The following is a 13,363-nucleotide window of genomic DNA, read 5'->3' on the forward strand; positions in this document are numbered from 1 at the left end:
GGACTATCAACAACTTGATGACAATAACATCCATCTCCCAGGACAGTCCCTAAGGGGCACTTCATTTACTCAAAGCATTGAATCAAAAGGAGCTTGTCCAACAATGCTGAAATGACTACATGCAAATGTATACACCCAAGGGCTAGGAACATACCAGGTATGGATATTTTCTCCCATTGTCAAGTAGGGGAGTCACCTGTTAGGTGACTTCCGAATTCAAAAAAAGAATCTAAAACCCAAGATGGGGGAGGGCATTATTACATGATAGAACTATTTAAATGCAGTTTTGGCCTAGGGGAGAAACGTTGGCCATAAACACAACTTTATTTATACTTCTGAGGCCAAAAACCCTGATAAGTGACACCCCTCCCTTCCCAATGCATGCATGGACTTGCTTGTTATGAACACGCTACAGAATAGTGTATACTTTTATATAGTAATTTAGAGCAGTAATTATCAGATGGGAGATAGTTGGGTTTGGCTGCTCTTGAAATGTCAATGGATATGGATACTATGATTAAACTCTGAAAATATTTAATGTCACTATGAACCCAACCTCAATGGTCAACCAAGCATAAAGTCTGAAGGTCACTACTCACTACCCTAGATCCTCAACAGAACATACGTTTTGCCCTATTGATGTCGTCCTATAGATTGTCTTACAAATTTAACAACCATCCGGTTCCTCAAATTCTGGCCACCACAATGTCAAGTTGCTTTTCAGAAGGAAAGGATTAAAAGAGTAATGATTAATATGCAAGGAAGAGGGCGCAGTCATTCCTAACACTCTCAATAGGTCAAGGGTTATCTAGCCTAAGCGCTCAGGATGCTAATGACAAGAAGCTCCTGCTTGCAGGTGTTTCTATACAAGGCTGCTAAGCAGGTTTTGATGAGGAGGAGATGGAGGGCAGTGGAGTGCAAGGTTAAGGTTTAGACAGGCTTTGTTGTAGAAATTTCATACAGAGGAGGTGAGAAGAGACAAGATGATGACAGAACACTTGGATCAACTATAAAGTCTTTCTTTGGGAAGGGGGCAAGTATGTACCAAGGCTAGTGGTGGATGGAAAGTGAGAGGCCAGGTTCCAAATCAACATAAGGAACAGTCCATGCGTAGCGGCCAAGATGCAGCTGAAAATTTACCGATCTTGCGGTTTAAGCGCGGATTGGCATGTACAACTGCTGTTTACCCACAAAATCACATAGCCATTAATAAATTAAAAAAACACACCATTTTGCAATAAAACTGCAACCCGCCCCTATAGCATACCTACCGTACTAATATCTAATAGAGATTTTTAGAATGATACACCCTAAATCCAGTATGATCATACTACAATTCTATTGTAGTCTATACACAGAACACGGCTCCTCCCAACATGACCTAACCATAATATAATACTATTATACTCTATACAGAGATCACTACGCCTCCCAACAGCACAAAAATATGACTTTATTATACATAGTACTACTGACCTTCATGGGAGTGAGAGAACCAGATCTGGGAGGCTCCAGCCCCATGGGGTCCCCTGTATGTGGTTTCTGATGGAGATGAGGATGCTCCTGCCTGGTGTGCCGATGCTGCTGCAGAGCCCAGGCTACTACTCAGAAAACTGCCCATGAAAGAGGGGGAGGAGTTTGCCATTAAACCGGTGCTTGCTGAAAAACAAAGACAGAAGTCAGTAACCTGCTAACTGAACAATATAGCAAATTATCAATCCAGCAAATATTAAGTTCTTTGTATAGCGCCAACATATTCCACAGCACTTAGGCAGCTCTCACAGAGCGTTTTTTTACAGCGTTTGAGCCGCCCACTAAGAACGCTGTAAAACACCTCTATGGATTTCAATGGGGCTTCTCAGACAAGTGTTTCAATGCAGCGTTTATAACTACTCGCTTTTTGAACGCTGTCTGCTCTATTTTAGAGCGTTTCAGCACTTTTTAACGCATCTCATCACCCATTGCAGTGGTGGGGTCTGCGTTAAAAACGCTGTCGAATGTGTTTGAAAACGTAGTTCGAAAACGGGGTAAAACAATGCATTTTCACTAACGCCTGTGTGAGAGTGGCCTTAAAGTTGAGAATGAACATACTGGCATGCTGTTTAAGTACGTAACACTGAGTGGCCTACTAGGTGGCATGGATAAGCAAGACACATTGATATCAATCAGACTGGATATTGGGCAACATTTCTCCTCATAGAAGATTGGAAAAGCCACAGGATTTCACCAATAGTCCACTGGTAATTCTTGACCACTGCAAATCTCAGATGCAAACATTGGAATTTGATAACTAATAAGGTGAAAGCAATAGGCTCAGCGTATAGCATGGAGGGGAAAGCTTCACAATGATCCCAAAATGTCAACATACTATCACACCTCTCCATAAGACCAAGTCTTTGAGAAGATCCCCTCCCATTTAAACCTATTTTCTGGGCTCTGCTTTTCAGAAGACCACGTTGATAGTATTTTGGATGGTTGTCTCGAAATTTTCACTGCCTAAAAAAATGTTTGTACTTGTCATTGGAAAACAGTCAACGAAATATGCTGCAAAGTTAGATGCGACAGGATTGTTCCCTATGGGTACAACTAGATGGTGGAAGCAGGTCAAACTTAAATCTAGCCCACGCCTACACAGAATGAGAGAAAACATCAGGATTCAAAGCTCTTGTGATAGTAGCCAAGACTATTACTACTCATCGGCTAAATATCTACCTTAATAAAATTTCTAGGCTTGGAAACATGTATATCTACCACTGTAAATGTACAGAAATTCCTTTGGGATCCCAAGAACCCAACCCACTCTCAACTAATCTCATGCCGGAGATGAGTAATTCTCAGCCATAAAAAGGAGGAAGAGAAAGTCAGGGGGAGGTGACCTTCTCGGTTGACCCAATTCTCAGTTACAATATGCACAGTTCACGTTATGGTCAGAAAATGAAAGAGCTGTACACTGGGAAATTCAGGATTCATTTTTCATCCTATTCTTGGATCACTCATGCACAGAACTATCGAGCTTTAATTCCTGGGCCCTGATGCAAACTCTGTCCTCATAGTTGACCCTTTTTGCTACTTTTGGGGCTAGGGTCTTGTTGCGATTTCAACCTCTGCACTCCTTCCCCATAGCTACACCACTGTAAATTTTGCCGTATAGCTACAGCATGACCTTAAACTTTGCATACAGCTGTCAAGGTTTCAGGAGAAGTTTATTGACTTAACATTTTTGCTATTATGGGATTAAAACTAAAGGGAAGAAGGAAAAAAAACTTTTAACCAAAGTGTAATTCAGAAGTTGGAAAGAAGAAATAGAGTAATTAATGGAAGTCATGTGCAATAGGCGAGCAGTGTACAGGGTGTGTACTGTATCATTGGATGATCAATTCCCTTCCCTCCCAGCCTTTGGGGCACTGTTAAAATCTTGCATCTTCTACCAAGCCTCATACGACTCCCTCCCCCTTTCCCATCTTCCTGCAGCTGCTGCTGTCACCTGACAGGGAGTGATTTCCAGATGCAAGATTCCCCGTGAGATGTCAGAAGTGTCTTTCCAGATTATGCCTCATACACACACATAGCCCTCAGCCAAGACCTCCCTTGCTTAAGGCTAGGCTTAAACAACCGATGGACCTTAGAACATCAAGCTCCAGCATGCTCCACCTGCAAGTATAATAGGACTGGTAATCCTATATCAGCCGCAGAGTCATCACTTGCCAACCTATAACACCAGTCTGTAGGTGTGCCGCTCTAATAATAATAAACTTAATAATAATAAACTTTATTTGTATAGCGCCAACATATTCCGCAGCGCTTACATAGACAGGGGATACAGAAAGACAAAAGTACAAACATTACAGAACCACAGTTACATAGTAATCAATTGATGGAAACAATAGGGGTGCGGGTCCTGCTCCAACGAGCTTACATACTACAAGTAATGGGGTGATACAGAAGGTAAAGGGCTGGAGATGTGCACTGTATGGCGAGGTGGAGAGTGAGGGGTGATATACACATAGACAATGGTCAGACATTTAGCCGTGTGACGGCAGAAACAGTATGACTGCAGGAGCGGTTTATGATGGCTATCGGGGATTGCAGTCAGTAGGTCAGGGAGCATGTTATCAGGCGGAGTACAGAGAGGTTTGTTTAGGGAATTCGGTATGCCTCCCTGAAGAGGTGCATTTTTAGAGCACGCCTGAAGTTTTTCGAGTCCTGGATTGCTCGGGTAGCCTTTGGTAGTGCATTCCAGAGGACCGGTGCTGCTCTGGAGAAGTCTTGGAGGCGGGAATGAGAAGTTCGAATTAAAGGGGCGCTCAATCTGCTTTTGTTAGCAGAGCGGAGAGCCCGGGCTGGTTGATGGATTGAGATGAGGGAGGCGATATAGGGGGGCGCTGCACTGTGGAGGGCTTTGTGGATGAAGGTGGCGAGTTTAAATTGAATTCTGTATTTAACGGGCAGCCAGTGCAGTGACCGGCACAGGGCAGAGGCGTCCGAGTAGCGGCTGGACAGGAAGATGAGCCTGGCTGCCGCATTCAGGATGGATTGGAGAGGGTAGAGTCTGGTGCAGGGGAGGCCGATCAGCAACGAGTTGCAATAATCGAGCCGGGAGTGGATGAGGGCAACAGTAAGCGTTTTTAGCGTGTCCACAGTGAGAAAAGAGCAGATTCTTGCGATGTTCTTGAGGTGCAGCTGACATGTTCGGGCCAGAGATTGGATGTAGGGGGTAAAAGAGAGATCAGAATCAAATATGACTCCAAGGCAGCGGGCATGTTGTCTAGGAGTTATGGTGGCACCACACACTGAGATGGAGATGTCAGGAGGAGGTTGGTTAGTGGAGGGTGGAAATACCAGCAGGTCAGTTTTAGAGAGGTTTAGTTTTAGGTAGAGAGAGGACATGGTGTTAGAGACAGCGGACAGACAGTCGGTGATGTTTTGGAGTAAAGGTGCAGAGATGTCACGGGAAGAGGTGTATAGCTGGGTGTCATCAGCATACAGGTGGTATTGGAGGCCAAATCTCCTGATGGTTTGTCCAATAGGGGCTGTACAGATAGAGAAAAGAAGGGGGCCAAGGACAGAGCCCTGGGGGACCCCAACAGCAAGGGGAAGAGGAGGGGAGGTAGAGCCAGCAAAGGAGACACTGAAAGAGCGGTCAGATAGGTAGGAAGAGAACCAGGAGAGGGCAGTGTCCTTTAGGCCAATGGAGCGTAGCATACTGAGGAGGAGTTTGTGGTCAACAGTGTCAAATGCTGCGGAGAGGTCGGGGAGGATCAATAGGGAGTAATCGCCCCTCGATTTAGCTGTCAGTAGGTCATTGGATACCCTAGTAAGGGCAGTTTCTGTCGAGTGTTGAGGTCGAAAGCCAGACTGTAGGGGGTCTAGGAGAGAGTGCTCTGATAGGTAGCTTACAAGGCGGGAGTAAACCAGCTGTTCTAGTAGTTTGGAGATGAAGGGGAGGTTTGAGATAGGTCGGTAGTTGGCAGCATCAGTCGCGTCCAGAGTCGGCTTCTTTAGCAGTGGGGATATGATGGCGTGTTTGAAAGAAGAGGGAAAGATGCCAGAGGTCAGAGAGAGGTTGAATATAGTGGTGAGATGGGTGATGACCACTGGGGAGAAGGAACGGAGGAGGTGTGAGGGGAGGGGGTCGCTAGCACAGGTGGTGGGGCGAGCAGAGAAGAGCAATTTGGAGACTTCTTCCTCTGTCGCTGGTCTGAGTACAGACAGTGAGCAGGAGCTCTATTAAGGAATCTACCAAAGAAAACCCAGATGTTCTATAGTGGTTATAAACAAGAAGCTTCCACCGCATTCCATCCCTTGAACTGTGAAACCCAAAAGATCAACCTTAGCATGAACCCAAGCCAGTTCTTCTGAGCCCTATTTTTAAAAACTTGTATTGTTCCCAGTTGTTTCCACAGAGTGCCAGTTCATAAACGGCTGTGAGAAGGAGAGATGGACCATGTTCAACTCTAACCTAAAAAGAGCAGCGCAATATGCTCAAAGTATCGGCTTGCCTGCCTTTTCAAATATGTTCCCAACAAAACGAGAGGAAAAGGCAAAGCAAGAGCCACATCCTAAACCACACCCTGACTCACACCCACGGTACTTGACGGGGGATTTCCATTCACTGCTGGTCATTTGCTACGGATCTGAATTACTTACTGAATGTAAATGGACACACGTTTCAATACTTTGTATTCCATAACATGCCTGGAAGTAAGTTCTTATGAGCACAAGGTGAACGAATTAAGCAATTTTCGGAGATACCTACTGAACACATGTCTTAGAAAAAAAATTATGCGGTTGGAGTCTATGGGGGGCCAACTGGGCACAGACGGATGGAAAAAGTAACTATTTCAGTCTATGGATTCTTTAGGAAAGCATGATTTACCGGTATTGAACCTATTACACCAAATGCTGCTCCTTAAACTATCACTGATATCAGACAGCAAACAGTTGGTCATTCATTATGAACCAGGTGGTACAAGTTGTTAGAAAGGGATAATTTCCCCAAAACAACCCCATCAGTGGGATCAAACCCAATGATATTCCTACGCAAAATCATGGGAACAACAACATTTCCAGCTAGGCCCTCCACCTTTTTTTCACCGATACCCAGAAGCTTGCAATCAAAAATACAATACAAGCTAAGAGACTCCACAGTCCCATTTACTTACCCCAGAAGAACATGTTCCTCAAGATTAGTTAGGACTGTCGTAATAATGATCGCTCTGTACTGTTTTATCACATACCCCATAAGGGTCCAATAAATAGCTTCACGATGAGGAAGCAGAGGGAGAAACAGGACCTGCCAACCAAACAGCAGCCGTTCACAGGAGAAAATAGCAAGGGAAACAGTTACACGGATCATAAAAAAAGAAAACTTTTATTGTGAGATCATATGGTGGGGATCTCTCCTGGGATAACAGTCCTGGAAACATGGATACAGTAACCCTACCACGTCCAGATGGGAGCATCGCAATGTGATGTGTCCTATATTATTTAACTGCTTTTATGGCTCTTGGCAGCAAAGGGGTTATCCAATATGCAGCCTGCAATTGCAAAAAAATTTTAACCCTCCCTTCCTTTGCGCGGCATGTGTTTCTAAATGTAGGAGTGCAAGAAAAAAAAAAAGGAAAAACACACAAAGTAATTTGCCTCTGATAGAAAACAGGTCCTTGCTGTTGGTGATGGGAGGGGATTCGCCTGTGGGGGTCGCCCCACACTTCAAACTGCTTCCTCCTAGCTGTTTTGGAAATGATTGTCCCAACTGTTGTTTCAACAGGGGGAGTGTTGTCTCTCTTCCTACTTAACCCCATCAATACTGTCTTCTGTTTAAAGATGTCCATACATCGGGAGGGGCATCATCTCTCCTTAAGGAGAGCACTTAGAAGGTGTGTGGAGATACCTAGGAGGTGAGTGAGGAGACTTATAAACCAATGCATGCTCCTCTGCGAAAAATACGCAAATAAGGAAGATGGAACAATACCTCTGCAGCGCCACCTATTGGATGCCAGCATTCCTTCAAATCAATGTCAGACCCTTTAAAGAAGTCTTTAAAAAAATGATTGGGAATTGAAAACCAAGCCAGAATCCATACACAGACAGCTGTTTCAGGTGCTTGCCCCTCATCGGTGTGCAGTAGGTTTCTGACATGGCTGTTGAGAGACCTGTGATGGGGGTATCATCTCTCCTTATGGAGAGCACCTAGAAGGTGTGCGGAAACATCTCCCCCCTCCCCCCATAAATCTGCCATCACATGATAACATATATTCTATCGAGATGTTTCCTAGACACTTCCATTTTTGGGAAACCTGGGTGACAACCAATTCTGGTCTCCATCAAAGGGATAGCTATGGGGCTACAGAGGTAGCAGACACATTCAGGCCTTTTGCCTTATAAAACAACACCATTATTATAAAAAGGTAAGTGCTAGGTGGAAGTTGGGGCCTGTTATAGATTTATAGATTTTGCATTGCGACCCATGAGCTGCAAGTTACACCTCAGACCTTCAATATGGCTCTTACGAAGGTTGCCACCAGGGAGCGTAACTATAGGGAATGCATAGGATGTGGTTGCACCTGGGCCCAGGGGCCTTAGGAGGCCCAAAAGGCCTCTCTTCTCCATATAGGAAGCCCAGAACTATGAATAAAGTATTATAGTTGGGGGCCCTGTTACAGGTTTTGAATTGGGGCCCAGAAGCTTTGCCTTACGCCACTGGTTGCCACCAAGCTTTCTAAAGATCCCAACTGGCACATTTGTCTAGCTCTACAGGAATAAATTCCCCTAGTGCCATATCCCTGAGACCTAGGTTAGGCAGATTTGTCATTGGGGATGTTGGAGGACACCCCTCTTGGGAGCTAAGAGGTCTAAGATGACTTCTTTAGAAACACATCTGACTGCAGAACATCTGAATGGGGAAAGAAATGTGGTCCCTCAGCAAGAGATGCCAGAAGAATAAAATTTAAGAGCAGCAGGAAGATTCTATTTTTGGAGCATTTTTGGATTTTTATTGACTGTGAACAAAGGGCAACTGTAGAAAGGAAAATTCATAACTGTTAGCTGGCAAGACAGCGCCCATTTTCCTTACCTCCATGGAAGGATAGTGACCAAACATAGTGGAAAAACTATGTGTGAAAGTGTTTACAGAGGGCAAAAGGGCTCCTCATCTTATGGAATATAATGAGGCAGTTATTGTAGGTCAGAGTAATTCCCAGAAAATAAATTTGCATCGATAATTGAGGTTTCCGTCAAATACCATTGAGCCTTAAGATATGTGTTATGAAGGTGCAGAACACTCAGCCACGTATACCCCGAGGCGTGTAGATTGGAAATTGTCGACAGCTTTGTCTGGACCAACATCCCCAGCTGGTATCAATGTGTGGAATAGACAAACACAACTCCTTTGGTGAACAGATGTGCAGAGGATACAAAATATGGAAAGAGTATGTACAAGGCAGTGTCCTTCGCTGAGTAGATAGCAAAATTCCTTTAATCTGGCAAACAATACTGGACACTTCATATCAAATCACACTGTTCGCCAAGATTTCATAGCTCTCAATTGTTCCTTAGAAGGACCCCCAGAACACGTTCCGTTCTGCATACTGAAAGTGCACAACTCTCTTTTTGTGTATTACCCTCAAATGGCATACATGGAGCAAAGAGAACCTCATAGCAGAAATGAAACCCCTAATGAGTGCCCAGCACATCGTGTTCCCAGCCCCCATAAAATACCAGTCAAGACATTGGTTGTTTCTCCATTTCCTTCATACATCCCATAAAATGGGGAGGAAAAGGCTAACCTGAATCAACCCTATGGGCCACATAGCAGCCGAAGGCATACCTCCCGCTATTTGAACCCCAATTTGCAGGATATTTCAAGTCCCAGTTTCGGTTCAGTCCAGGAACGCCCACTTTGGGACATATTTGTACTCCCTTTGAAGTGGGCAGTCCCATAAAAAGTAAGGGGAACAGCATAGAACCCCTTATTCCAACAGGATATGTAATGGGATATACCCGCTTACATGCTGATAATTCTCTACACCTATCTAATCACAGAAGTCTAGTATGGGGGCAAATGGGATAAAGTAGGAGTACTTAAAAGGAACTATAATGGCAGCCGTATTTGTTGTCACTCTGCTTAAAATAGGTTTTCTAGGCCTTGTGATGTAGTTGGCCTATTTTCCCGTTTTCTTCTATTTTTGAGAACAGAACCTACTAAAGGATGTTATTATAATGTTTGTCATATTTAAAATTCCTCCATGATATCTTCAGAACGTCCTGCGCTATGGAAGCTCTCCGCGATTCAGGATGCATTCCAGTCTGCATCTCTCCAGATTCTGTGAATATATTGACACTGTCCCCGGCCCCCTCCTTCCCACTTGAGTTTCAGCACTGTCTACAACTGGTGTCATGGCCTGTTCTGTTTTCATATGATGCTTATCTGCCTGGGCACAGTGCCTGACCGCACTGCGCACTCACCAAACTGAACACTTCTAGTGTCTTACACACAAACAGACTGCCACACGGGGACACACACACCAGCGTCACGCATTCACACAGCTGACGGAATTACTACCGCCTAGATGTGACACAAGGACACGGACAGAAAACTTATTATAGACAGTATAGCTCGGTGCAGTCTGGACACTGATGGGGTTGGTTCAGCATTAGAGAATGATGCCTGCCGTCTTCCAACAACACTGCCACTCCTGTCCACAGGTTGTGTGTGGTATTGCAGTTCAGTCTCATTCACTTCAACTGAGACTATTCAAGCGGTTTGCATGATAATTGTGCAATGTGACCACATGCATTGAAAGACGCTGATCATGCAAATCATATAAATCATTGTTTGTCTGCCGCTGCATCGTTCAGTTTAAACAGGCAGTGGCTCATTTATGGACTGCCTGTTCACTGTGAATGGAGGCGGGTGAGCTGGAACGATCTCCATCACGCTACCCCTTTATTCTAAGGACAGTAGTCCCATGTAAAAGGTGTGGTATTGTATCGGGTAGGGTGAAGAACCCAAATTTATGTAATCCAACCTAGGTATAAAGTGCTAATTCTTCATAACTAAACATAATTGCCATTGTGCCCAGCAGGAAAGTTGGGTTAGAAATTGTTACACTCTTTTTTCCAAAGTGTTACATCTGTCTAATCATGTAGCATTAGGAGAAAATCTACATCTGTGCATAAGGAGGCAACTGTATCCTTCAGGAGTCTGGGATGGCTGGTTGACATTTCCACCGGCTTAATTGGCAACTGTAACCCAGCTTTCCCAGAAAAAAATATAACCGAGAGCAAAGTTATGAAAGTCGACAACTTGGGGCTTCGCATTTATAGTGGAAATGTTTTTGATTTTTGGAATTTAATTTTTTTTAACTTAAAGGAGAAATGCCCCCCACACTTCTATTCAATGGGGAAAGTGCATTCAGGACTCTGGCAGACACACAAGCACAAAAATCTGGGAGATACAAAGACCCATATTTCCCACACATGTTTAATAATACCCCCCCCCCCCCTCTTATTTTATGGAGCAATCCACCCACTTCTGTCCCAAGCCAACTTTTATAGAGGAACACGGGACACATGTATGGCACCTGAGGTCAAGAGCATGCATATGGACCGGGCTTGAGTACATATGGAGACCGGGTGACAGGCGCTTCCCCTAATGCCACAGCAGAGATGTCGCTGGCACAGGGCAGGATGGAAAACCGACATTTCAACATTTGCTTTCATTTAAAAAGTGAGAGGGAGAAGCCTCAAGATTCTAGGCGAAGCGTTAAAGGAACCAGCACTGGGGCCGTCTGCGGGTTCCTGAGAACGAAACTGCATGTTCGGATCCCACACCCCCTCCGCCTCTTAAAGGACTAGTCCCAGAGGTGCAGTCTCTCAGCTTGGACCAGCGTTCCAGGTTCCCAGGCTTCATCTGCAGCGTTCACACACATGCACAACACATCTCGCTGCCCCTTCACACGACCTGTTCCCCTGCACAAGTGGCTTTAGCCAGAAACGTATTCACAAGATTCTGTGGCTGCGATATAATTGTTTTATATGAACTGTAATAAATCAAAGACGGATCATTGAAAAAAGAAAAAGAAAAAACAATGCCTGCGCTCACGGGAACACAGGAACGATGACTGAATTGATTTCAATTACAATCAATTTATTTTAATACACAATATACTGAGCTACGCGTTTCTGCGACCATTCTGTTGCCTTTTTCAAGCTCTTTGGAGGTCGGAGGTTCCGTCGCAAATCCGTCTCAAAATACTTGAAGAAAAAGCACTGCATGCTGCGCCAAAAGTTGGGCAGCTAGGTGGAAAGTGAACTGATCCCATTCTAGTCAATGGTGCCTGTCCAGCACTGTTGGTTCGTCCAGAGGCGAAGCTGTTCGGCCTCAGGGATTCCTCTTTCCTGTCTCCCAAATGGACCAGGAAAGGAGAATCCCCAATGCAGGTGTGAGTCTACCCTAATAGCATTAGTAAATCCTCCCCTTTGTTTCCTCAACAACTTCAGGATCTCATTTTGATGTCATTGTAGAACATTCAGGGGCTGGAAACAGTCCTTATATCCAACAGACACAGCTGCGAGTCACCATATACCCTGTTTCCCTGAAAATAAGACATACCCTGAAAATAAGACATGATTTTCCAGAATTTTTGATGATGCAAAATGATTTTTCAGGCTTTTTGAGGATGCTTGAAATATAAGCCCTACTCCAAAATTAAGCCCTGCTAACAGTTAATTTAAAAAAGTCAATTTAAATAGTGTCCAGGCAGCTATACATGTAAAAAAGTTAAAACGTTTTGAACAAAAATTAATATAAGACACTGTCTTATTTTCGGGGAAACACGGTAGTATTGGTTAAACATGGTCAGAAAAAGCAGTCTAACATGAACCCCCAAATCTGCGAAGTCAATTTAGGGGTTCTATTAGGGCGCTATTGCACAGCATTTCTCTGACACTAAACGCAGGTAGAGAAGCGTTTATTTGGGCGGGCATCGGGACTTGCCATAGTGATTGAAGCGCCCTAGGACCACATTCAGATGAGCAGATCAGCTTATACAATCTGTGGACCATAATAGGGAGCTAATGTAAGTCTATGTATCCTTCAGAGCCATGACCTACTTTCTTTCCGTTTTTACCTTCGTATTGCAATAATTTTCTATTGGGCAAATAGGGACCAGTATTTGTCCACAGGATATATGGCGGCAACTAGTGATGAAATCGCGATGGCACACGGTTGTAATGTCATCTGTAACACGCATGTTATGGATCAGTATTACAGACATGCTGCAATAGGCTCATCCGAGAGCGGCCTAAGGCTAGATGCACACTCACATTAGGAAAAAAATCGTCCTGTAAAAAAATCACGCAATTCCATTTTTTCACCTCTTTATGCCATCCTTTTTTTCACGTCCGTTTATTTACTCAGACATCACCGGGTCTAAAAATACGCAAGTGTGCCAGAGGCTGAAAGCAAACAGCACATAAGCAGTAAGCAAATCACACGCTTTCCAGATATAGTTCTCAGGCCAATGGTGTTCGACGCAGCAGAGTCAAGTTTGTCACATGGTTCAACCTCTGGTCATAGCACTTCTATGCAGTTTTACGTAGGACTACAGATAAATCCTCTGCATGCCGGAGCCCTACTAATGGAATCTACAAATAGAACAAGTTCAGAATATACATTTATTTAGAATTTAGGATACATTATGGCAATTCATGCAGGCAGAGAAGAATGGAGCGTGCCAGGTACAATGGAATGGAGTTTGTCATTTGCAAAATTCATGGCGCTATTCCAGCATTTACATAGGACTGAAGGTTAAGCTGCCATGTTAAAAACACACAAACAATACAGCTCCACTTACTCAGT

The 13,363-nt window shown here is 44.2% G+C and overlaps 1 protein-coding gene across 5 annotated transcripts in view; it reads right to left on the bottom strand.

Annotated features, from left to right (window-relative positions):
- BAHCC1 (BAH domain and coiled-coil containing 1) overlaps window positions 1-13,363 on the bottom strand; it is a 155,267-nt gene that overhangs the window by 69,748 nt on the left and 72,156 nt on the right. For all 5 annotated transcript variants that reach the window (XM_066586712.1, XM_066586714.1, XM_066586710.1 and 2 more), the window contains one exon: window positions 1,477-1,659. In XM_066586712.1, coding sequence (XP_066442809.1) covers window positions 1,477-1,659 — 183 coding nt within the window. The remainder of the gene's footprint in view (window positions 1-1,476; window positions 1,660-13,363) is intronic.

Source organism: Eleutherodactylus coqui, chromosome 13 (genome assembly GCF_035609145.1).
Source record: "Eleutherodactylus coqui strain aEleCoq1 chromosome 13, aEleCoq1.hap1, whole genome shotgun sequence".
Lineage (NCBI taxonomy): Eukaryota > Metazoa > Chordata > Amphibia > Anura > Eleutherodactylidae > Eleutherodactylus > Eleutherodactylus coqui.